Source organism: Lutra lutra, chromosome 8 (assembly GCF_902655055.1).
Source record: "Lutra lutra chromosome 8, mLutLut1.2, whole genome shotgun sequence".
NCBI lineage: Eukaryota > Metazoa > Chordata > Mammalia > Carnivora > Mustelidae > Lutra > Lutra lutra.
This window is the reverse complement of record NC_062285.1, coordinates 76,238,731-76,265,983: the sequence shown is the minus strand read 5'-3', so window position 1 is coordinate 76,265,983 and position 27,253 is coordinate 76,238,731. Positions and strand designations below refer to the sequence as shown.

At 37.4% G+C, this 27,253-nt stretch overlaps 1 protein-coding gene across 2 annotated transcripts in view; it reads left to right on the top strand.

Moving 5' to 3' along the window:
- Positions 1-27,253, top strand: part of ITPR2 (inositol 1,4,5-trisphosphate receptor type 2) — a 491,082-nt gene that overhangs the window by 342,261 nt on the left and 121,568 nt on the right. For both annotated transcript variants that reach the window (XM_047741839.1, XM_047741840.1), the window contains exons 42-45: positions 2,935-3,135; positions 5,611-5,721; positions 9,766-9,861; positions 11,838-11,960. In XM_047741839.1, the coding sequence (XP_047597795.1) occupies positions 2,935-3,135; positions 5,611-5,721; positions 9,766-9,861; positions 11,838-11,960 (531 nt within the window). The remainder of the gene's footprint in view (positions 1-2,934; positions 3,136-5,610; positions 5,722-9,765; positions 9,862-11,837; positions 11,961-27,253) is intronic.

The window sequence follows — 27,253 nt, the reverse complement described above, 5'->3', positions numbered from 1 at the left end:
GAAAGCTTTTCCGCTAAGGTCAGGAACACGGCAGGGATGTCCGTTATCACCACTGCTATTCAACATAGTACTAGAAGTCCTAGCCTCAGCAATCAGACAACAAAAGGAAATTAAAGGCATCCAAATCGGCAAAGAAGAAGTCAAACTATCACTCTTTGCAGATGATATGATACTATATGTGGAAAACCCAAAAGACTCCACTCCAAAACTGCTAGAACTTGTACAGGAATTCAGTAAAGTGTCAGGATATAAAATCAATGCACAGAAATCAGTTGCATTTCTCCACACCAACAACAAGACAGAAGAAAGAGAAATTAAGGAGTCCATCCCATTTACAATTGCACCCAAAACTATAAGATACCTAGGAATAAACCTAACCAAAGAGACTAAGAATCTATACTCAGAAAACTATAAAGTACTCATGAAAGAAATTGAGGAAGACACAAAGAAATGGAAAAATGTTCCATGCTCCTGGATTGGAAGAGTAAATATTGTGAAAATGTCTGTGCTACCTAAAGCAATCTACACATTTAATGCAATTCCTATCAAAGTACTATCCATTTTTTTCAAAGAAATGGAACAAATAATCCTAAAATTCATATGGAACCAGAAAAGACCTCGAATAGCCAAAGGAATATTGAAAAAGAAAGCCAAAGTTGGTGGCATCACAATTCCGGACTTCAAGCTCTATTACAAAGCTGTCATCATCAAGACGGCATGGTACTGGCACAAAAACAGACACATAGATCAATGGAACAGAATGGAGAGCCCAGAAACAGACCCTCAACTCTATGGTCAACTAATCTTCGACAAAGCAGGAAAGAATGTCCAATGGAAAAAAGACAGCCTCTTCAATAAATGGTGTTGGGAAAATTGGACAGCCACATGCAGAAAAATGAAATTGGATCATTTCCTTACACCACACACGAAAATAGACTCAAAATGGATGAAGGATCTCAAAGTGAGAAAGGAATCCATCAAAATCCTTGAGGAGAACGCAGGCAGCATCCTCCTCGACCTCAGCCGCAGCAACATCTTCCTAGGAACATCACCAAAGGCAAGGGAAGCAAGGGCAAAAATGAACTATTGGGATTTTATCAAGATCAAAAGCATTTGCATAGCAAAGGAAACAGTGAACAAAACCAAAAGACAACTGACAGAATGGGAGAAGATATTTGCAAATGACATATCAGATAAAGGGCTAGTGTCCAAAATCTATAAAGAACTTAGCAAACTCAACACCCATAGAAGAAATAATCCAATCAAGAAATGGGCAGAGGACATGAACAGACATTTCTGCAAAGAAGACATCCAGATGGCCAACAGACACATGAAAAAGTGCTCCATATCACTCGGCATCAGGGAAATACAAATCAAAACCACCATGAGATATCACCTCACACCAGTCAGAATGGCTAAAATGAACAAGTCAGGAAATGACAGATGCTGGCGAGGATGCGGAGAAAGGGGAACCCTCCTACACTGTTGGTGGGAATGCAAGCTGGTGCAACCACTCTGGAAAACAGCATGGAGGTTCCTCAAAATGTTGAAAATAGAACTACCCTATGACCCAGCAATTGCACTGCTGGGTATTTACCCTAAAGATACAAACGTAGCGATCTGAAGGGGCACGTGCACCTGAATGTTTATAGCAGCAATGTCTACAATAGCCAAACTATGGAAAGAGCCTAGATGTCCATCAACAGACGAATGGATAAAGAAGATGTGGTATATATACACAATGGAATACTATGCAGCCATCAAAAGAAATGAAATCTTGCCATTTGCGACGACGTGGATGGAACTAGAGGGTATCATGCTTAGCGATATAAGTCAATTGGAGAAAGACAACTATCATATGATCTCCCTGATATGAGGGAGAGGAGATGCAACATGGGGGGTTAAGGGGGTAGGAGAAGAGTAAATGAAACAAGATGGGATTGGGAGGGAGACAAACCATAAGTGACTCTTAATCTCTTAATCTCACAAAACAAACTGAGGGTTGATGGGGGGAGGGGGGTTGGGAGAGGGGGGTGGGGTTATGGATATTGGGGAGGGTATGTGCTATGGTGAGTGCTGTGAAGTGTGTAAACCTGGCGATTCGCAGACGTGTACCCCTAGGGATAAAAATATATGTTTATAAAAAATAAAATTTAAAAAGAGAAAAAAAACTCAGATTATGTAATGTTCCTCAGATTATGTGATGTTACTTTCCATTTAGTAATCTACCTTATTACTAGATTTTGTTTATATCAGTACATACTGAATTACCTCATTTTTATAGCTTTGCAATATTCTAATGTTTGGATATACTGTTGTTTGTTAAATCGGTCACATTATGATAGGTAGATATGGTTTCCAGTTTTTGCTATTATAAGAAGTGTGCAGTAAACCTTTTTGTAGTCATGTGTGTGCATCATATATAGAGAGAGATGTTATATATTATATATATATATATATATACATATATATATATAATAACTTAGGAATCAGAACTGTATGTTAACTGAATATTTTAATAGGGGCTTCTAAGTTGCCCTCCGCAATGGTTGTATCATTTATTGTTTGAAGCGGTACTGGTTATGAGGGATCATTTACTTGAAAATTGCTTCTCTCCCTGATGAACTTCTTCTAGCTTCTTGTTTCCTTCTCCCTTTCCTATTATTTTTTTGCCTTCTCCATATAGTTTTGAGGTAATGACAGTGTTATGAACTATACTGATAAATTTAGAGTCTTGAGGAAAAAACTGGAAGCTTTTTTCTTAAACCTAAGGGAAATTTAATAAATGTGAACACTTTCTTATAAAGAGCAATTCCATTCCACATTGCCTTGGGGATATTTTTGAGTCAGAAAAACACACATAGTGAGAGAGCTGAAAGCAATTAGCACAGTGATTTCTTTTAACTCCTCAGGTATATTTTCTTTTGCTTTCAGAACTTCTTGAGGAATCAAAACAACAAAACAAATTATAACCTCGTCTGTGAAACCCTTCAGTTTTTGGACTGCATCTGTGGAAGTACCACGGGTGGCCTGGGCCTGTTGGGTCTCTACATCAATGAGAAGAACGTAGTACTGGTCAACCAGACTCTGGAGAGCTTGACGGAATATTGCCAGGGCCCATGCCATGAAAATCAGGTAACCGTGAAAGCAGTTCTTCACGCAGAAGTATTCATGACTAATTAGCAAAAGGATCAAACTGGTGAAGGAGCCAAGCTTTGTCTACGTGTAAAAGATCTTTCTTGCTTTGCCAAATATTTTTACTCTTCTCACGAAACATACAAGACTGAATTCTAGACTAGTAAATACTATGCCCTATTTTTATTTAATTTTATCATAAAAGAAAATTCCCATGAAAATGTTCCAGATATAAATCAGACCTACCGAAAAGAGTGAAATGTGTTTCTTCACCGTTGCTCAGTTTTCATCTTTAGTGACTCTTTCTCAGGATTTGTGAAACACACTCCCTTTGGCTTCTACCACTCCATTGCGGTGTGTCGTATATATTAGTCTCCTTTAGACTCGCAGGAAACCTATGAACATTACGAAATAGGTCTTATTGCTCCCATTTTGTGGATTAATAGGTTCTGACCCAGAGATCAAGTGATGTTCCACGGCCTTGGAGTGAGAGAATCAGTATATTGTAGAGCCATACTGAAAACTCAGGACTTTTGATTGGGCCTAAATAGAGTGCTCTTTTGACTGCATTACATTTTCAAGGGTAAAATTTCACCTCTCTTCCAGAAGGTTTGCCTGATTCCGTTTTCTTGGACATCAAGGACATAGAAGACAGGGCACTTGAGGCATAGAAGACAAGACACTTGAGCTAGTCAAGAGAGGGTAGTCACCCGAGAGTTTGTTAATTGACTGTTCACAAACACTTAAGTGTTATGGGGCTATCATTGCAAGCATGGATTTGGCCTGGAAGGAAGAGTTTTCAAGTGCTAAACATCTCTGGATATAAATCTTAATGAAGCCATTGAGACCGAACATCAGTGCATAACATAGAAAAGAAGTGTGGGGGGGAGAAAAACAGGCTGCTTTTCTATTATAAATTATGAAATATGCACACACACATGTATGAACAGGTACACACATATGCATGCCTAGGTATGTAGAATAAAAACTCAACATTTACTGATATAAAGAATTTGTTGTGAGGATACTTCCCCCCCCCTGTAATGTGCATGTTACCCAGGAAAGGAGGTAACAGATTTTGCCCTAGGTTTTCCTGGATTATATTTCAGTCTCCTAGGGTAATGATACAAAGAAACTTAACTGTTGAAAGTTGAAAAATAAACAAATTTGGAAACTTGGTTTTGTTGTTGGAAAAAACATGTATATCTATATTATTAAGCACATATTCCCCACTTTTGGTCTTATAAAAAGAAGAAATTGAGTTTTGAAATTAATTTACTAAGCTCTAAAAGTAAAAACCTAATAATAAAAAAACAAAATAGTAATAAATAATGATAATAAACATGAATCCCTCATACTCCAGAAATATAGTATATTTGAACCCCAACTTCTGAAAATATGTGGAGAAAAGACGGTTACTAGAAAATTCCAGAAATGATCTGCAAATTGATTCCCTTTAAGTCTAGCAAGTATCTTAATAATCAGAAGAACCTCAGGAAATGTGGAAGATGGATGGAAGACACCTTTCCTTTGTGTCAGGGGAGTAAAAAATTCTTTGTGCAAAGGGAAAAATGAAGCCCCTTCTGAAAGATAACGGTTATTTCAGAATTACGTTGAGTTTACTCTTTCTCTTTTAACTCACCTGGGTTTCCATTTTTTGGACCCGTTGATACTGGCTACTGCATCGTAATGTGTGGTTCCACAAATTCCAACCCACAGGTTTCTGATGCTCAAGTTCTATCCATTGAATTAAGTTCAGGATCCTAGCACAATAGACCCTAGCCTTCAAAATACTGCTTATCTCTCAGGATGTTTTATAAACTTTCCCCAAGTCAGGTCCTTCTATAAATCACTCAGGTTGAAGGACTCTGCAGAACTTGTCCTCCACCACCATACCAGAGAGATGTCCCCAAAACAATAGAAGGCTCCTGTCTTCCTTGTCTGCTGCCCCCAGAGGTGCAGTGGCATCATGTGCGACTCACTCAATATTAGGTAGCAGCTAAACTGATAACCCCTATCAGTGCCAATGACATTGACATACCTCAAACATACCACGTGGACACTCCTTTCCTAAAGGGGAATATTCTCTTAACCAGGAGAGATCAGATCTTAAAATTCTGAATTTAAGACACTAACTCTTCTATTGGAGGGTGTATTAGAATTTGTTGTCTGAAAGAGTATTTAACTTCAGTTTTGAAGTTCTTTGAAATTCTATAAAAAAAAGTTCATTTTAAAAGATCTCTACACACATTGTCTCTTTCAGTGTTCTGCATTCAAAGCCACTTAATCAATACTAATCAATTAAAAGATTTGGTAGGAAAGAATAAATCAAATTTAAACCCTTGACTTAATCTCAAAGTTAAATCTTAATTCTGTTTTTAAAGTTACTAAGGTGACTGTTCTTTTATGTCAGATGATGTCTAGTGCTTTTATGTTGTAAGTAAAACATTGTTTGATAAACGTTTTGTTTTCCAGACTTGTATTGCTACTCATGAATCAAATGGGATTGATATCATCATTGCTTTGATTCTAAATGACATAAACCCTCTGGGTAAATATCGAATGGATCTGGTGCTCCAACTAAAGGTAGAGTAAATCCACTATTTGTGGGGAGGGGAGGTGACATTTTCTATATAAAACTTCCATTCAGAATTGACTCTAAATCCTCCAGTAGCTCTTGTAAAAACCCACGTATTATCATCTGTTCAGCAAATGAATTGACAGAAAGGGAGAGTGAAAGTACAATGTGCACTAAATCCCCAATAAACGTCCAATAAGCTTTGAGGTAATTTCAGTTGGAGGGTACTTTACTGAAAGTTCTTTTAAGTAGCCACTTTGTTTCACTACTTCTCTTTGTTTTTATTTTATACTTTTTATTTTATAGAAGAAAAAAGGTGTTAAACATTCATTATGCCATATATTTTTAATTCATCTAGACTACAGAATCCTATCTAGCAAGTCACAATGAATTAGACCATGTAAAAGAAGGGCTGCATTTTAGTTTCATGGCTCTCTTCTCTTGAAAAGTGGTTTTCTTTTACATCAGAATTATGTTTTTTGGTCAAATACTATAAGCAGTGTTTACACTCCCTTTGAGAAGCTGCTTTAACTTTAGCTGTGCACATACTTCCCAGTAGTTCCATTTATCAGAGCTGAGGAAGGAAATGACATTTTAAAAAATTTCTTCAACTTTTTCTTTAAATGGAAATAGACAAATGAATATACACAAGAAGCTATATATAAATAAATCCCAAACTCAAAGGCATGTTATTCAATACAGATGAATTATTAAAGACCACATTACTGTGTTTAGTGTTAAAGAAGTAAAAAAAAAATGGTTAAATATAATTTTTCTGTAAAGATAGGTCCATCCAGTATCAGAGCATGGAACCTGTGTGGGGGCTCAATCTCAGGACCCTGAGGTCATGAACTGAGCCAAAAGCATGAATTGGGCACGTAACCGACTGAACCACCCAGGCGCCCCTAGCAAATACAGTTTAATTAAATTTTGTATCAGTAAATTTATGGCCAGAGAGAATAGAAATGATATTTTTATAATCTTATTTCTAAATGTAGATTAGATATGTAATGGAATGCACATATGTCCCTTTTATGTGAAGATTATGCTAGGGGCTCCTAATAAGCAAATGTTTCTTTTCATAGACAAGGTGAATTTTTATTTTTTCACTGTTTTCATTGGCAATATGTATAAGCCTTGAGTCTTTCTGTTCATAGAATAGAACTAAGGTGATCCTTATGTCGATTGAATTTGTGTCCTTTTCCCCATGAGCATCATGTTTTTATTAGTGAAGCCAGCCTCGGCCTATGTGACAGACAGCTTCAGCTGAGTTACTAGAAAAATGTTTATTTCCCCTTAAATTCATCTTTAATCACAATTCATAAAGAAACAACACATAGAAGCCTTGGTCTTTGGCTCTTTAAATCCTTTATTGGCCTAAAGACTACCTTTAAATCTCATTTTTAATTAGTATAATTTTAATTAGTATAATGGAGAAAAATACTGAGTGATTGATTTGAAAGGGGGAGGGGCTGAGGGAGAAGAAGAGAGTCACAAGCAGACTCGCTACTGAGTGCAGAGTGGGGCACAGGACTTGATCCCACAACCTTAAGGTTATGACCTGAGCCGAACCCAATAGTCAGACGCTTAGCCGACTGAGTGAGCCACCCAGGCACCTTGTGATTCATCCATTTAAAACAAAGTATTAAAAAAAAAAAAAAAACAAGTGTAGGCATACAGATTATTTATAAATCCAAACATATGTAAAAAACTAAATGATGGGGTATTACTTGAGAGTATGTAGATATTTTTAGTTATTTAATGAAAATGCTTTTTTGAAAAAGGACTATTTAAAATTTCATTTGTTACTAACCACTATTTATGTATATGTTTTTGAAATGTGACATTGGCTAAATCAAGGTATATATAACATACCAGGTAAATGGACTTGACTTGAAATATTTAAAATATAGTCTTCTACCTAAAGAACAAGGCATGTGTGCCTTTCCCAACAATCTATGAAGCTCTGTACATAATGGCCAATATGAGAACAATCCTTATAAAACAGAATAATATATATTGCCAGATTTTAGGGGGCTTCCATGGGTAGAATGCTTTTAATTATAAAATCTGTGTAACATCAAAGAGTAAGTCATATTAAAAAATGCTAAATAAAGGTTTATTTTGTATCGTTCATCCTTAAATTTAATTGCTTAATCATTTATACTTTCATTTAAAATTTTAAGTGTATTTAACTCTGCATATTCATTTACTGTGAAGGCTTATGCATTTTTTCATGCATATGTCTTGTTCTTTAACTTTTAATTTACATTTCATGACTGACCTGTTACTGCAAAGTTTTGAATTTGTAAATAGGTTTTTTTTTTTTAAAGGTCTCTGGCTTCCTTTGGAAGAAAATCTTCTGTTAACACCGAAGCACACATTTTATTTCTTAGTGTATATAGGCTCTTGTACTTTCAATTTGATTCAGATTTGAGGTCATTTACAAGATTTCTATTCTTTGAAGATAGTGTAAAAAGATTGGTTGGAAAAAAATTGTATCGCCACTGGTATTCTAAAATTGGATGTATTTTTAAGCTATTATGTATTGGGCCTCCTAAGTGAGGTTCATTAGAGAATACTGTTCGTGTTGCCAAGGTTTGAGCTTTGAATTCTGTGGGGTCAGTTCAGATTACTCTGATTACTCCACTAATCATGGAGCCTTGTTATTTTAAGTATGTTGTTTGTATAGGATGCTACATTACAAAAATGGATTTTAGGATTGATGCAAATCTGCAAAAATTGAAAATGAACCAGAAAAAAATAATGTCACTTCCCTTACAAAATACTAATTTTTTTTTTTTCAGGATGGGTCTATGACATTGCTATCATCATTACCAGACATCATTGCTTCTAATATTAGTTTTAAAGATAGTCTTTAGGCTGCAGTCCTAAAAGAACAAAATAGTTGGATAGAATTTGGTATTAAGCTACTCAGTAAAGTTAATTTGTACAAACTTAACACAATTTTTGTGATGAATGTCTACATATATCAGACAGCTGATTCAGTTCAAGTTTTTACCCTACAGGATGTTAATTTTGAGTCACTAAGAAACATCTTAAAGCCATTAAACATTACTTTTCTTGGGCTCCTATCAAAGATCGTGTGTGGCACTTGAGATTTTTATCTAAATAAATATTGCAAAAACGCCGTAGAAATATGTCCCAGGTACTTTTTATCATTTCACAGTTTGCCATAATTCTGGGGCAGTGCTATTGAAAACAGTGTAAAGAAACATCTCTCCAAATGTTGAGGATATTGTGCTTTGTGTAATAAGACGTTGTATAATTCTTTGGATTATAAATCAACTTTATCAGAAATATTAATGGTATCTACAGGTTAAATGTTTGAGAATATATCCTTATAAAAGAACTGAAAACATCAAAGACAACACAGACTATTTTTAGCCTCTATTAAACAAAAGAAAATATTGTTTTTCTATAACACAGATGGTAAACATGTTGCATATTATTGCCGAAGAGTGAGACCAGTAAATTATTACCAGTAAATTTTTATTTTTACTTCTAACTCATGAATTTAAAATTTTATAGATTAATACTCAGTAATTATTGCTCATATTTATTAAAAATTTTGATACGCTAATACATATTCATGTTTTACACAAAAAACAATTGTGCTAAGTTCTTTAAATTATATACCATTTCTGTAAAGTACATCATTGATACTGGTTCGCCTTACCATCTTGTTAAAATGGCATCAGGACAATGTCTATTTAGAAAATAGTGATGGAAAATAGTGTATTTTAAAGCATTATATATAAGGTTTTGATTTTGTATTGAAAACAGCCTTTCACCAATATTTAAAATATTCTTTGGAATACAGCTCTCATGACTCATTATTTTTATTTTGTGTTGACAATGAAGTAAAACCTTCTATATTAAAATGTGAATTAGCCAAATGAAATTAGCAGTTTAAAGTTGTGTTTGTTTTTTTTTAAAAAACGGTCCTGGTAATATCAATTAAAACAAACAGGGATAGTTAATCCATGAAATAGGCTTTTCATGTGCATTAACTCAATCTGTATCTCTAGAACAATGCCTCTAAGCTTTTGCTGGCCATTATGGAAAGCAGACATGACAGCGAGAACGCGGAAAGAATTCTTTTTAACATGAGACCCAGGGAACTGGTAAGAAAACTTTTTTTTTTTAAATATTTTATTTATTTATTTGACAGAGAGAGAGAAGGATCACAAGTAGGCAGAGAGGCAGGTGGCGGGTTGGGGGTGGGGAAGCAGGCTCTCTGCTCAGTTGTGGGGCTCGATCCCAGGACCCCGAGATCACGACCTGAGCCGAAGGCAGAGGCTTAACCCACTGAGTCACCCAGGCGCCCCAAGAAAACCTTTGTATTAATAATGTTCATCCTAAAAGGGATGAATTTGTAGTATGCATGTCAGGGAAAAGGTGGCTTTTTCTAGTGGCTTCCACTGCCTCACCAGGGCATAATGGCACATCACAGCTTACCTTTGCAGGTGACTCAGGAGGCCCCATCATGGCAAGAGCCTGTGTGATTTGGGTCCTTACTTCATTGGTTTTATCTTCTCTAAGCACTTTTCCTAATCAGATTGTCATAGTCTGTTAAACATGTGAAAATTCTTTTTTTGCCAGAAAAAAAAAAACAAGTGTGCTTTAGTTTGTGTATTGGAATATAGGAGAAAAGTGTCTAAAAAATGTTTGTACTCCTCAAAAGTTTTATTTATACCTCTTTCTGAACAATAAAAATAAGACCAATTCCTTTTGAACTTGTTTCTATCAGTGAAATGTTGCACCATGCTTGGCCTAAAGGGAACTATATGAAGACTTGATGGGGATTCCACAGAGATCATTAGTGTGCCTTCTTACTGTAGAAGTTATATTTTCCTCCTCAGTTACATGGAAATTAGGAAGTAATATCAGCATGCTTTAAAAGCACTGAGTTTCTTTTTCTTTAATTTTAATTCCAGTATAATTAAAATACAGTGTTATATTAGTCTCAGGTGCACAATATAGTAATTCAACAATTCCATATATCACCCAGGACTTGTCACAACAAGAGCACTCCTTCATCCCCATCACCTATTTTACCCCATCCCCGTACCCACCTCCCTTCTGGTAACCATCAGTTTGGTCTCTATAATTAAGAGTCTGTTTCTTGGTTTGTCTCTGTCTCTGTCTCTCTCTCTTTTTTTTTTTTTTTGCCTTGAAAGCACTGGGTTTTAAAAACATTGCAAACATTCTCAAACCCATATCACTTGGCAGTTGCATGACTAAGTCCCAGTCTTAGGAGCACCGCTGTTTGTACTATGGGGAGATCGTATTGAAGGCACTCTTTTGCTCTCTCTTTAAGAGTAAGGAATGGTGTTGAGGAGGACTGATAAAGATAAATGTAAGAAGTAATTTTATTTAACACATATTTATAGAGAGTCTCGTATCTGTAAGGCAGGGGGCTAAGAGAAGCAAGATATTCTCTATTCTTATGGTTGAATGGGGCAATGAGTTATGTGTTCATTCAACAATAGCACTGTACAAGAGCCTTTGAAAATACTCTCTTCTCTGCCTACACCTTTATCTCATGTGACTCACCATCAGTCTCTTGCCTGAGTTCATGCCCCTGCTCTGTTTTCACTTAGTGTCTCACACTTAGTGCTGCTGTAGAACTTTTTCATTCACCTCTTGATGTGCGGACTCTCTCACTGGACAGTGAGCTCCTAAGGGAGGATGCATACTGTGTTATACCCAGTGGGGGGTACATACTGTGTTATACCCACTGTTGGGTCCTCAGTGCAGGGGACAATGTCCAGCTTCACTTGTCCCTGTTACCCAGTGGGCACTGAGTATATAATGGATGGTTATCAGGGTTCCAAAGTCTCCTAATTCATGGGAACTTTGGCATTGTCAACATTCACACATCAAAGGAAGACTTCTCAAGGAAGTAGACAATATTGTAGGAAAATACTTTCATATTCATTTAAATGAAGGTGGTTTCCAAGGTCATTCTCATTTATAGTTCTTTTATACTTTTCAAGTCTTAGAAGTGTTCCAGTTTTTAATTATACCTCATAAATAATGTAAAATGCTTGTTGTTTGTGGCATTTCAAACCTTGTTCCTATTTGTTTTTTTTGATAGGTGGATGTGATGAAGAATGCCTATAACCAAGGACTGGAATGTGACCATGGGGAGGATGAGGGCGGAGATGATGGTGTTTCCCCAAAAGATGTTGGACACAATATCTATATCCTGGCCCATCAGGTGTCACATTTTATATCTTATATTATTGCTAATCTTATCAATTGTGTTTTGTGTCATGACTTGTTATATTTTCAAGTTCTGGTCCCATCATTTATACAGTACCTGCCCCCTTGCTCTGGGCCAAGGAGAGGGAAATGTTCCCAGAATGCCCAGTTGTGTTCCCAGAGCTGTGCCAAGTGTTGATCCATAAGAAAATGATACTAATCACCAAAAACTACTGGGCTAGGAGACAGGAGACAATGCCAGGTCAGAACCTGAGAAATAGACAAACCATGACAACAAATGGAAGCTTCAAGGAGAGAGGAGGAGAGGCCAACTGAAAAGATAGAGTGTGAAATAAGGGGGTACATTTAGTCTAATCAGGACAAACCTTGGAGATGCCTTCTGGCCTCTTTGAGTTAGAGGTTGTCATGTTTCCTACAGAAGTCAGAAGTGGCAGCCTCTAACTAGTTTCCACTAGACTTCTAACAAGGATGAGGCTAAATTTTAAAATTCCTCTGGAGGACCCATTTCTATTCTATAGTTCTTTATGAAAACAGGCACTTGATAGATGTTGTTTGAGGAATTTCATTTTATTAACATGAAGATCAGCTTTAAATTTGCCTCGTCTAAGGCAGATTTGCTTAGAAGTTAAACATTTTAAATGTACAGTGCCAATTTGATTCTATCTGTAGCAACTCCCTCTTTTTTATGAGATACAGTCCTAACTCTGTAGACTTTCCCCAACCTGCCTTTCTAGTCATTTTCTCGCATGGTCTACCTCTCTCTCTTCCTTCTTACCCATACAGCTTACCAGTTAATTGAACAAACACTGATACATATAAAGTACATTGATTTATTCTCACTTTTTAAAAATTTTTCCAGTTTTATTGAGATCTAAAGGACATATACAGCACTGTGTCTGTTTAAAGGTGTTAAAAAGTTGCTTTTCAGACACTTCTTGCCCTTCTCTGTAGAGCTGTATAAAGTATGTAAATTCAAGCATAGTCCTCACAAAAGATTCTGGGAAGGAGTCGGATTTTAAAATATATTAACAAAAGAAGCTACTCTGATTTTTTTTAAATATTTTATTTATTTATTTGACAGACAGAGATCACAAGTAGGCAGAGAGGCAGGCAGAGAGAGAGCGGGGGAAAGCAGGATCCCCGCTGAGCAGAGAGCCCGATGTGGGGATCGATCCCAGGACCCTGGGATCTTGACCTGAGCCGAAGGCAGAGGCTTTAACCTACTGAGCCACCCAGGTGCTCCTGCTCTGATTTTTTAAATACAGTTCGATCACTGGGAAGATTTTGGAGCCTCTCATTATATAGCAAAATGCATGTGTAGACCAGACACAGATAAGGGTAGATGGGTTATAGCTAGAAAGACAAAAGAGAATTTTAGGTATTGAGGAACCGAAAGCCAGAATGAAGGGCACGTTAAAGGAAGAACACAGAGGTTTAGGAGGTAGAAAAGGTGTCATTTTAATTTTATTTTTTTAAAAAGATTTGTTTATTTGAGAGAGAGTGAGAGAACACAAGCAGGGAGAGCAGCAGTCAGAAGGAGAGGAAAAAGCAGACTCCCCACTGAGCAGAGAGCCCGACATGCAGCTCGATCCCAGGACCCTGGGATCATGACCTGATCCGAAGGCAGACGCTTAACCAACTGAACCACCCAGGCATCCCAAAGCTGTCATTTTAGAGAGAAAGAGAGATTCAGGTGACAGGAATTGAGTCACTCTAGACAAGGAATGACTAAAGATTGAACGTGAGTGGAAAAAAAAAGTCACTGGCTGAAAACGAAAATCAAATTGGCTACTAGGAGGAAGACAAAAATGTGATGGCCCAGCATGTGCCTGGGCAAGGAGCTATTTCAGACGCTGTAGCACTGTGGAAGGAAAACAACAAGGAAGAGTGGGCCAGAGTGAGCAGTGAAAATTTTTAGAGGAAGGAAGTAGGGGATTTCAGCCGCCCATGATTTCTTGACTGAAACCTGGTCTCACTGTGTCTGGAGAAATGTCCCCTCTTGCACGAGTGAGTGGCTACACAGACAAGTCCTGACCTGACAGGCTTGCAGTGGGAAATGAACAACCAGCCTGGCTAAGTCAGCCTTGGAATAAGAAGAGTGGCAGATGTTTGAACCAATCGCCCCCATCTGTGAAGAGGAGGTTTAAAAATGCCATCTCAGATTACCCGTATAATGTGCGGAACAGTACAAATGTCAAGGTCAAGAAGAGACTTTTCTAGGTCAGTTCATTTTCAAGCAGACGAAGTATAAGAGTAGAGAGTACAGATTTTAAAAACAGGCTATGGAGGGTGTGGAGAAGAATGGAGAATGAGTATAAAGAATGCAAGAGCTGTCATAGGATGAAGGATAATGATAGAAAATATGAAAATGATATAAAATATGAAAATATGAAGTTAAAAATGCAGATGGCATATGGGGTAAATGATCTTGGTGGGTTTAAGTTTATGACAGTGCTTGGAGAGAAGAGATTAGATTCAAAGACAACGGTGGAGTTGTCTAAGGAGTGGGAATTCAATAGTTTAAAAAAGGAGTAATAGGATACAATTTACTGAAACAAAGAGATGAAATCACAGATGGGAAAATGACTTGAATGGAGAGAAACCTCTATATAGAGGTTTCTTAATTTTGCAAAACCAAAACGTTGTAAAAGCAGTAGTTTGTAGAGCTGGGATGGTACAACACAGAGATACATGAGTAAAGCCAGACTGAGTATAGGGAAGAAGGAAATTCTGAATTGCTGAACACTCTAAGCCTTGTGATTCAGTTGTAAGAGTAAATATGAAATGAGAATAAGTGTGCATTCTTTGAGGAACTCAAAAACGGGATAGGAGTGGCAGAATATATAAAACAGTATATGTAACTGTGTAGAGTTAAGCAACTGTCTGCTTATTTTCTTAGAGTGACACAGAACATTGTTACCTTACTTTTTTTAAGGTATTCTCTTGGGTGACTCCTCCCACCATTGTGTGTGTGAGAGAGAGAGAGAGAGAGAGAGAGAGAGAAATTCAGTTTTCACTCAGAGAAGAGAGCCCACTCTGCTTTTTTCATCTTTCCACAAGTGACTCCTTTGGGGTTCTCTAGGCTGGCATGCTATATTGGTTTCTTGGGAGGCCGGCCATGGTTGCTGAGTACCTTAATGAATCTGTTGTCCAAGCAGCGACCACACCAAAGAGGAGGGGTCATGTGCTTTGCTTTCAGGAGAAGCCAGGTAGCAGTGCTCCAAGGGTTTGGTTGAGCCCTGCTTTTGCTGCTTTCACTGTGGGTATGGAATTATTTGTCCCCTGAATGCTGATGACCATGCAGATTGGTTTCTGCCTTTGCACAGTTCAGTAATTCCAAAACCAAGGTTCAACTTCCTCCTTGTTTTACTATAATCATCTTTTGTACAGACAGTTTATTTTGGTGCACTCAGACTTTCAATTTTTGTTGTTATTCTTTTCATGGTAGTGAGGTAGTTCTGCTTTTTCTACCGTGACATCCTTTTTAGCCCTTCCTGTGGTTGGTGTTACAAGAAACAAATAATGCTTCTTTCTTGTAAGTGTCTTGTCTGATCTACATAAAACTATAAATACATCAAAAAGGGAATTTCTTAAGTTCTACTACTATGGTGCATGCAGAACATTTCCTGAAAATTCAGCTATGGGTCCTTTTTTATTTTCTGCCATCCACATGTTCTCCTTCCATATCTCTGCCTTGTCTTTCTGCTGTGGGCTTCTTCTTTTATATTTTGCCTTCTTACTGTTCCTTCTCCTCTTTATTCCTGCCTTTCCATAGAATAATCACTGCCTGCAATCTAGGACATTCTTCAGTACTTTGTATGTACTTAACATGTATTAAACCATATTGTTTTTCTGGTTCCATGTAGCAATTTCTGTTTTTCCATCTGAAAAACTTTATCCCCCTCTAGCTTTATTGAGATATAATTAACACATAACATTTATAAATTGAAGGTGTATAATATGTTGATTTGACATATTTATATGTTGCAAAATGATTAACCACCATTAGCTCCATCCCATCGCATCATTATTTCCTTTTTGTTGAGAACATTTAAGATACACTGTCTTGGCAACATTCACTATATGATTACAGGAGTATTTGCTATAGTCACCATGCTGCACCTTAGATCCCCAGAATTTGTTACTCTTCTAACTGGAAGCATATACCCTTTAACCAATATCTCCCCATTTCTCCCACCTTCAGCCCCCTAGTAACCATCATTCTACTCTCTGTTTCTCTAGCTTCCACATTTTTAGATTCCACATATAAAAGATCATATGGTATTTCTCTTTCTCTGACTTATTTCACTTAGTGTAATGGAGCTCAAGGTCCATCCAAGTTGTTGCAAACAGCAGGAGTTCCTTCTTTCTCATGGCTAAGTAATATTCCATATTGTGTGTTTATATATACAGACCACATCTTCTTTATGCATCATCCCTTGATGGACACTTGGATTGTTTCCATATCTTGACTATTGTGAATAAGGCTTCAGTGAACATGTAGGACCCTTTATTTCAATACCTACCAGAATTAAGATGTATATGGAGAAAAGTATTAATGAACAAGACTTTGGAAAGCAAGAATGACCCTAACCCCTGGCTCATAAGGCAAGAAAGGATGGATCACTTTAACTGGCTATATGAAATTATTTTTAAAATACAGTTTTTAAAAATTTTCATGAGTGTTTCCCTATGTCACTAAGAGGTCTTTGAAAACATAATTTTACTGTCTGCATAATCATTCGTTATTTGAATGTGCCATAATTTATTTAATCACTCCTATTGTTGGACATTAGGTTTCTAATGTTTTTGATATTATAAATTATGCTGTGATTAGCATCCTTATACATTAATCTTTGTCTGCTCACTGATTACTTTCCTAGGATAAATTCCAAGAAGTTAAATTACTAGGTCACAGGGTAGTAACTATTTTATGATTTGATGCATATCATAAAATTGTTATCATAAAATTCCACAATGTGTGATGTTACTAATCTTACTCAATCCTAAAATTGCTATCATTTAAAAAAAAAACTTTGCCAAACTTACAGTGTGTGGAACATAGTGACCACTTCACCACCATTTGTTAAATGAATCAATGAATTATAGTTGAAAGGTGATCTCACTTTATTTTTTTTTTAAGATTTTATTTATTTATTTGACAGACAGAGATCACAAGCAGGCAGAGAGGCAGGCAGAGAGAGGGGAGGAAGCAGGCTCCCTGCTGAGCAGAGAGCCTGATGCAGGGCTCCATCCCAGGACCCCAGGATCATGACCTGAGCCGAAGGCAGAGGCTCCAACCCACTGAGCCACCCAGGTGCCCCGGGGATCTCATTTTAATTCACACCTTTTGGATTACCAATAAAATGGACTTTTTTTTTTTTTTTTTTTTTGAGAGAGAGTGAGAGAGTGGGGGAAGGGGCAAAGGGAGAGAATCTCAAGCAAACTCCCCACTGAGGCAGAACCCAATATGGGGCTTGATCTCACGACCCATGAAATCATGACCTGGGCTGAAACCAGTGCTCAGCTGCTCAACTGACTGAACCACGCAGACACCCCCAAATAGACCCTCTTTTCATGTTATTTAGTGTTTCTATTTGTGTGTGTGTGTGTGTGTGTGTGAATTGAAAATGTGTTTCTCCATTCTTCTGACAGGGTTCATTTTGTGTTTGTGAATTTTAATTAACAGTAACAAATCTTAGTCATAGTAGCTATATCTACTTCTTCCTGATTAATAGCTTCTTAATGTTTTAATGATAGGTTTCTTCTGCCCCGTTGAGATCTCTTACACACTCACTTAGATTTTCTTCTGGTGTATAATGAATTCATTTAAGTATTTGACTATATAATCTTCCCATGTCATAATTCAGAAATAATAAAAAAGCAATTTCTGAGGCTAAGTTATCTCTGAGGGTATAGCCCCAGATTTAGTAATAAGAGGAGTTTATAAGGGCAAGGTTTATAGGAGTCACATGAATGTGATATAGAGCATGGGTCTCAGAGAGAGCTTTAGCAGAAGAGGTCATGGCCAAATCCAGACCATCTTCAGGGCCAGACTGGGCACGTGAGTGAGCACTGGGGGAGCAGGTGAGCCTGGGACAGTCTGGTGATCCTCTTCCAAAGCAGGCAGCCTTTACTCACATCTGCTAACTTTCCAATTCAGATTATAGACCCAAGATTTCCACTTCTTTCAATATTTCAAAAGAAACCTGAATTCTGAAATTTTTTAAAAATGTAAACTCTCTTAATTTTTAATTGTTGACAGTTCATTTGGTATTTTTAAAAACACTGAGCAGTCCAAGCAAAACTCACCAGCAAGTGGAATGTTGCCCACGATCCATAGTTTGCCACTTAGAGACTAGAGGATCCAAATTTCTCATTGATTCTTCATTCAATTCCATGGATCTTTTGAGTGCCTGCTAGATGCCAGGCTCTGGGCTGGATATTAGGAGTACAGCAGTGAAGAATAATGGGAGATCAGCTCTCAGGGAATTTACATTCTGACTGGGAGCAATGACAAGTAGACAGACCAGAAAGACAGCAGAGAGTGTTCCAAGCCGTGCAGTGAGTGAGAACAGGGTGTGAGGAAAGGCAGTTATGGAATGCTAGTGTAGACTGTTGATCCGGAGGGATTTCTCTGAGGAGCTGAAATTGAGGCTCACTCTGCTGGGAGTATGAAATGGAGAGATATGGGGGACATCCCAGAGAATGGCTCGAAAGTGGCAATGAACTTGGCATGTTTAGAGGAACAAAAGACCTGTGTAGCTAGACCTTCAACCAGCCGTTAACATTCGAATATTGTAATAATCATATAAATGCACCTGAGGCTCATTTATTATAAGATAGTCATTCAAGAACACTTACTGAGCACCTCTTACATTAGGCATTGTTTCAGTTGCTAAAATGGAAAGATGCATAAAGATGCTATCCCGAAGCTCATAATAATAGGCTTTTGTTAAAATAGACGTAGACATGAGATGCATGTTCCTAGGAGTCGGGAGAGGATTCATGGAAGCAGTGACACTTGAACTGAATCTCAAAGGATAGAAGGAGGGGCGGGGAGAACATTCCATCAGAGGCAACAACTTCTGCCAAAATGCACCATCAGTGTTTTAGAGAAAGGAACTTCTTTTGAGAATATTGATAGGGTTCTTGTGTGGTATCTGCTGATGTCTTTATATGAAATGAATTATAATAATTTATATTAAGTCAACATCTTTGATAACCGTAAAGACCTCTAATAAATGTTGCTTGAATGAAATAAGTGAATGAATGAAAAATGAAGAAATGAATGACTAGGACATGACATACTCTAAAACTTTAGTATTTTTAATTTCAGTATTATAACAAAAAAGCTGAATACAGATAATTTCTTGTTATCATCATGCTCAAAATTAATGATAATTTTTTCCACTGGAGTGTAAATTCTATGTGCACAGACACAATTTGTTTTTCTGGTCCCATGCCAACTATGTACTTTAGCATATAGTAGACACTCAAGAAGAGTCTGGGGAATAATTTCCTGTGAAAATGCATGCAGGCTGATAATATTTTCATGTAATACAGGTACTGGGTAAGATTAAGAGCATCCTACCAAACTGGTATTAGCATGCTGGCAGTGAAGGATCTCATTCAGTTCCTATGGGCTTTTTAATTTTGTAGAGCACTCTTTAGCAATCATGTCAGCAAATCCTACATAGAGTCCTGTACTATCTCCCTCATCTGAAGCAGTTTTTTAACTTTTGTTCATGATGCCACCTCTGAACTAATAAAATATCTCCTCCTTTTCTTAAAACTCCTGTTAGTACTTCCTTCATTTTTCTGAGATCCAAAATGAGACCGACTTACCCCATTTCTTAGATGAATTCCAACCGATGATCTCTTCTTTGTATTGAATTCTTACATCTGTTATGTTTACCCAAAACTGCATACATACATACTTTCACAACAGTTTATGCTGTATAACATCCTAGAATTGTTCTTCGTTTCATGTCTGTAGGTCTTGGCTACTTAATTAATAGTAGATTGTCCAAATTTGAGCACCCATGAGGCCTCATTTAAAAAAAAAAAAAGGAAACTTTGCACAAAGAAGAATATCTTGGGGAAAAAATACTTGACATAATAGATTTAAATCCTCTAATGGGCACCTACATATCTTTCACCAAGCAACAAAGAATCTTTGGATGACTGCCATTTATATGACCGCTCAAATTCATGGTTAATGGGAGCAATAAAAAATGCAATCCAGGAAATGGATTGAAATTGGACTCTGTAATTGTTAGTTGGGTATAAAGATCATGAAGCCAAGTTTAGTGGATGCAATTATTTTTCTGCTTAACATTTCATGTTTGGTAGATATATATTTATTTCTGAGTGACATAATTGTTAGAGCATCAATCTGAATTCTAGCAACTTAGAAGGCCTTTGCTGTGTCTTTGGCTCTTCCTTATGTCGGCTCTGATTTCAACTTTATCCACTGAATTAAAAGTCTATTAGGAGAACTAGAGCTATCAGGCAGGGAGGCTTCTACATATTTTTTTTCCATACAGAAAAATACATAGAATTTCCTAACATATTTTAGACACTTGGGTTGTTACCCTGTCCCGAGTGGAAGCCGGTATCTCTTTCTTTCCCTTCCAGAGAGAGAGAAAGCATAGGAGGAATAGCCATTGTGTTTTAAGGAAGAGGAGTCCTTTTGTTATGTTATGCTGGTGGAATTTGCTTGATGTCCTGATAGTCCTCATTCATCCATTTTCTTTTCCTTAAGAATTTAATCTCATAGCTGCGATTGCTTGAGCTATGTTCATTTTAAGGGATATGCATATACATACTCTAAATAGCTAAATTTTAATTTATACTGAAGTGGTATGAAGTGTATATATTACTCAGACTACTTAAAATGTTTTCCTTAGAGACTTCGCTACTCACCTCTTTGGGGCTTCTATTTTCTTATGCTAATATATAGTAATCAGCATTGCTTCATTTACTTTATTTGTAGAAACAGAAGGATGGGTTTGTAATTGGATACATAACTTCCATCTTTAATATCTTTGAAGGGTTTTAACTAACTTACAATTACTTCATCTTTATTATTGCTTGTAGTGCAGAAAGTAGAAAACACAGCTGGGTTTTTCAGCTCCCAGAAGCACTTGTAGCTCAGTAACATGTTGGCTGGAATATTGTACAAACAGCTTAGCTGTTATTCACCCTTGCACCCTGTGTTTTCTCCATGAGCCAATGACGTCACTCAATCTCTGACTTCAGCTTCCTCATCTACAAAAATATGAGGGGTATCCATCAACTGTGTTTTCAGAGTAAACTTTCAGAGACTTTTATGGACCCCAGAATAGTTGGACCATGATGGCTCCTTTATTAGATTAGGTTATGTTTTAAATAATGAGACACTAACCAGCTACTGGATATTTTTGTATTTATGTATACCTTACCTACTTATGAAAGGAATTTGAGGTTGAGTAAGAAATGCGCTTGTAAAATTAGACTGTTAGAATTCAAGATCAAAAGCCTTAGAAGGAAAAGGAAACTAAGTATGCTAAGGGTCTTGGCTAATATTCTTACTGCTCATCGGTAGGACTCAGAGTGAAAAATTATGTGCAAGACTATTAATATTTGTACTATTCATTCATGATCATCTTTTTGTCAGTACTTACTTCTAAAAGGGATCCATGGAAGGGAGGGGATAGCAGGGTAGACAATGTTTTCTAAACAGCTCTGCACAACACACCAGATTGAAAAAAAATGCACAGAAATGTTTTTCACTCCTCGGGGGTGAATAGGGTTCAGTATTTCTGAGTTATAATCAAAAGCGAGTATAGATAAATATGAAGTGTGAGGAGTACGGTAGTCATTGTGAAAATGGGTATGTAAGGTCACTTCCTAGGGAGATTTGGATAATGTAGAAACTTGCCAATATGTGAACTTAGTTGAAAAAAACTTTCTTCATATCAAGAGATTATCTTTCTAAAATCTCAGAAAATAGACTTAATGGCCAGCTATGTGAAAAAACAAAACAAAAAAACTACTGTTAATCTTGACAACAGATACGTAGAGAGATACAGGCAGTTAAAGGAACTTTGCCCGAAAACTTAATATAACTGCAAATTTTCTTTTCTAAAAGAAATAAGAGGGCGCCTGGGTGGCTCAGTGGGTTAAGCCGCTGCCTTCGGCTCAGGTCATGATCCCAGGTCCTGGGTTCGAGCCCCACATCGGGCTTTCTGCTCAGCAGGGAGCCTGCTTCCTCCTCTCTCTCTGCCTGCCTCTCTGCTTACTTGTGATTTCTCTCTGTCAAATAAATAAATAAAATCTTTAAAAAAAAAAAAAAAAAGAAATAAGAAACCCAGGATCAACTCTTTTCCCCCCACCAAAAGATATTTTTCTTTGTTGCCTTCACAAAGCAGTTTGAGTATAAAATAGATGGTTATTAACTAATGTTACTTTAAGCATTAATTATTCTGTGTTTCTTGGCAACCAAGGCAAACAAAACAAAACAAAACAAAAACCACTCATATTGATTAATAGTGAAGCACAAAATTTCCTTGTACTTAATTTGAAGAGGAATTTATTGAGGAAACCCTTATGAGGTAATATTAATTAATGGTGTTGTAACAAGTTAAGATTAGTAGGCCTTCCCCACTAATATAATTTAGAAATAAAAATTGCCTATTAGACACCAGATTTAAAAAAAAAAAAAAAAACAACCTTGCTGTATCCTGTTGCCATGCATACTCTGTGGTAAAAAAAGGTAAGCAGATTTTCAATTACAATTTTAGCATAATGTAAAGGTTGAAAATTTTCTCAACAAACATTTCTGCTCATGCTTCCAGCATCTACACAGAGCCTGGTGCCTAGAAAGTGCTCCCTAAATATTTAGAAAGACTCATCAGAATTACTCTCGTGACTTTCCCCAGCTAAACTCATTTTTTTTTAAGATTTTATTTATTTATTTGACAGACAGATATCACAAACAGGCAGAGAGAGAGGATAAAGCAGGCTCCCCGCAGAGCAGAGAGCCTGATATGGGGCTCGATTCCAGGACCCCGGGATCATGACCTGAGCTGAAGGCAGAGGCTTTAACCCACTGAGCCACCCAGGTGCCCCAGCTAAACTTAATTCATTCTTTATTCAAAGTCTATTTATTGGTTACCTACGAGAGCCACGCTCCACTCCCAGTGCTGGGGATCAAGTATTGCACGACACACCCAAACCCTCCCCTGGATGAGTTTACATTCTCATGGGGAAGTCTCCCTCCTTGTGATCACATTATTTGCTCCTTCTGGGGGCAGCTATTCCAGAGACACGTTTGTGCCACCAACATGAAGATGAAGGTATGGAAATGAGATAGAGTCTCTACCTTCAGGAAATTTACCATTTATTACAGGGACTCAGAAAAACAGTCACAGTGTGCCAAGCCCTGTGGAAGATGTATGTCTGGGGCTCTGGGGTCTTTGGTTAAGAGTGGGCCTAGGAAAGTGAGCTTATGACAGAGACAAGGGAGAAGAGAGTCAGGGAAAGAGACTATACGCGATCGTTCCGTCATTTGTTCCGTATTCAAGCATGCAAATCTGTTTTTCTAAAACCCCTAATCCACTGGACCATAACTCAGCTCCCTTTTATGCCAGAACTTCTCAAAAGATGATACACAAATTGCAGTTTACAATTCTTCTCTTTCTGTTCTCTCTTGAATTCATCCCTGCCGGACTTTCATCCTTAGCACAACACCAAAACAGCTCCCAGTGAGGTCACCAGTGACTGCTCTCTTGCTAAATCTGATTATTCCCATTCCTCATCATATATGACCTGTCACTAACGTTTGACACAGCCAATCACTCCCTTCTTCTGGAACTACTTCCTTCCCTCAGACTTCACATCACACGGTCTCTCGGACTTTCTTCTTCCTTATTGGCCCCTTCTCAATTTCTTTCATTGGTTCCTGTTCCTCTCTTCTGCTTCTATCAGAAGTGTTCTAGTCAGGATGTTCTAGAATTCATTCCATAGATCTCTTGTCTCCTCAATTGACACTCCCGAGATAATCTCATTCAGTCACATGACTTTAAACACCAGCTGTACCACAATAAGTCCCAAATTTATATCTTCAGCATGGGCATCTCTTCTGAACACTGGACTGGTACATCCAACTGCTTGTTTGAGATCTGCATTTAAATGTCTTTTTAGGCACCTCACACTTTATATATCCATAATGGAATTCTTGATTTTCCCACTGTTTTTCCAACTTGGATATCAACCCAGACCCTCTGACTCCAGAACCCAAGCTCCTTACCATTATTTTAACCCAAGTCTGTTCCTCTGCTTACCTGTATCACTGAGTTTTTGTGGCCTACTTAGTTGTCTGTCTTCTCTGCTAGACTTCAAATTGAGTAAAGGCAGGAGTCATGTTTTATTCATGAATGGGTTGCCTAGTGCATAATCCTTGTGTTTGATACAGTAAATACTTCTGAGTGAGTAAGTGAGTAAATGAGCAAATATTATAGTCAACAAGTGAGTGCCAGAGATGACTAGAAAGGAAATAGGTTAATCTTGGCTGGAGTTGTGGCAATGGACTTGGTGAAGGGGCTGACATTTTAGGTGAATCTTATGTATTAATGAGATTTAGATTAGCAGACAAAGAGAGGGAGGCCTCTCCACCATAGGGAAAGATTGAGCATAAGCCAAGGTGATAGTCACCATGATATGTGTGGGGAGGTTATGTGCTCTGGGACATTACATTAAAGGGACAGAGAAAACAAGAGTGGTGCAGATGTGGGAGGCAGCTGTGGAGGGCATATCTTACCAAATTCTAGGGGGCTCCTGGGACCAAAAAATATTTCAGTTTATTGAAATTTGACTTAGCCTAGTTTTCTGCTAAACTGTTCCTTAGGGTACTTAGTTCTTCTTTATGTTGCCCTAAAATTAATGAGACATTAATGATTTTGTAGAGTGCTAAAACAATAACACAAAAAACAAATGGCACAGAAATCTGCTTTAGAAGGTATCCAGCAACTCAAATGCATTATTACAGACTTTAAAAGATCTTTTAATGGTTGTACTTTTTATTCATGCACTAATTCATGCCCTGACATTATTAAGCAAGTATTTAAAGATAAATCAATGAAAAATGAACCATGAGAAAATATAATTAGTAAACACATAAGCCAATATAAAAACACAATGTCAAAGCACTAAGTAATATTCTGGGCATGTGTTTGTGTGTGTGCTTGTTTGTATCTGCCTATGTGTATTGATTAACTTGTTTTTCTAGCTAAAACATAAGTGTAAGAAAGACATACTATAGCTGACACTTTATTCTGAAGATGCATTGTAGAAGTATGAGATGGGATGACAGGATAGAGGGATCCAAGTTATATTTTGTAGTTCAACAGATCCAGTGCCAGAAGATTAAGCTAGTGTAAGAAAATAATTTTTTTTTTTTTTTTTTTTAGTTTAAGAGCTGAGAGAGTCATGGGGGTATGTGAATCTTCTGAGCAACACAGTGTGCTTGTTCAGCATTTGTGTTTTGTGGCCAGAATTTTTGTTGTACATTTTGAATTTCAGAATTTCTTACAGAGGCACAGAAAAATGACAGGCCATTGTAACAAAATAAATTCTGGAAGATCAGCTATTGAATTAAAAAGTCAAGTATCGGAAAGGGAAATAGTTATCCCCAGCCAGACCAAAAAAGTCCCCCTTCTATATCACAACCAAGTAGTTATGTGAAATTATACATTAGGGGAAAGTTCTGGAAAGTCCCTTGTGGAGATTTATGTTATTAATGAAATAAAATCATTTTTAGAGATATAAAGTTGGTTGGTTCAAAAACCATCTTCTGGAAATCTATGTGCATGCATGTATCTATGTGTCTGTCTGTGTAGTTGTCATTTCCACATCTGGTTGATTCTGAAAGACCTGCAACCTCTGTGTGTTACTTTTATAAAGGATTTGCTGACATTTTGCAGGGGGTCATGTAGTATTTTCGGCTGTCTCTGCTGCAAACATTCAGCTTTGCCATTCTACTGTAAAAACAGCCGTAGAAAATACGAAAACAAATGAGCATGGCTGTGTTAAAATGAAACTTCGCTTAAAAAACAAAAAACAGGTGGAAGGCCCAATTTGACCCATGAGCCATAGTTTGCCAAACTCTGCTTTAGATAACTTTTATAATCTTCACAGCCAGAAAGTTTCCTGTGTCCCACATTTAAAATATCATTATGAGCAAGAATTGATAGGTCATGAATTTGTAAGTAATTTTCATATTTATTTTTATAATGTTTAATTTGTTTTGTGTGTGAGTGGAACGCACGCACACACACACACACACACAGAAAGACAGATACTTAGAGTTTCTGACTGGATAGAAGAGAATACACTGGATGTTCTTTCCTTCTGTTGCTGTGATTCTTTGATGTCAGTGTTCTGTGACCAATGGGAGCCTGATCATGTATGAGATTCGTTTGACCAATTGATGAGGCAGATATATGTTCATTCATTAGATTAAGCATATGAATGAATCAAGTATGAAATGGGAGTGTGAGTGAATCCAGTGGAACTGAAGCAGAAGAGGGGGATGGGAAGGCAGAAGTCATTGGAGTGAGACAAAATACGGAGTCAAACTGGAAGAAACTTCACTGGGGAGATCTGCTTGCATCTGATACCCAACTTGGGAAAAACCATGTCTTAAAGTAGAGGTCAAAAGCAGTGGTTCTCAAATTGTAGTATGCATCAAACTCCTGGACCCCATCCCCAGAAACATTGATTAAGCCTGGGGCACAGCTCCAAAAAGGTTTTTACCATAAATTGCTGAAATTTTTATTTAAGTTGTCTGCAGCCCACATTTTCAGAAAAGTTACTCCAGATTTTCTCCCTCCTCATCTTCCTTCCCTAATTATATGAGAGCCAGATCACCTGACCTTTTCGCATTCCTTTCCTTCTCCTTTCTGCTTTCCACCTTCCAAGCTAATCTGATTATCACCTCATTTCTGTTAACGTTAACCCACCCTTTCTCAGAAATCAAAGGAATTAATCTTTGTTATTTAGTAACAGGACAATATCTTTTTAAACATGTTTGCAGGTGCCTGGGTGGCTCAGTGGGTTAAGCCGCTGCCTTCGGCTCAGGTCATGATCTCAGGGTCCTGGGATGGAGTCCCGCATCGGGCTCTCTGCTCAGCAGGGAGCCTGCTTCCCTCTCTCTCTCTCTCTGCCTGCCTCTCCGTCTACTTGTGATCTCTCTCTGTCAAATAAATAAATAAAATCTTTAAAAAAAAATAATAATAATACTGC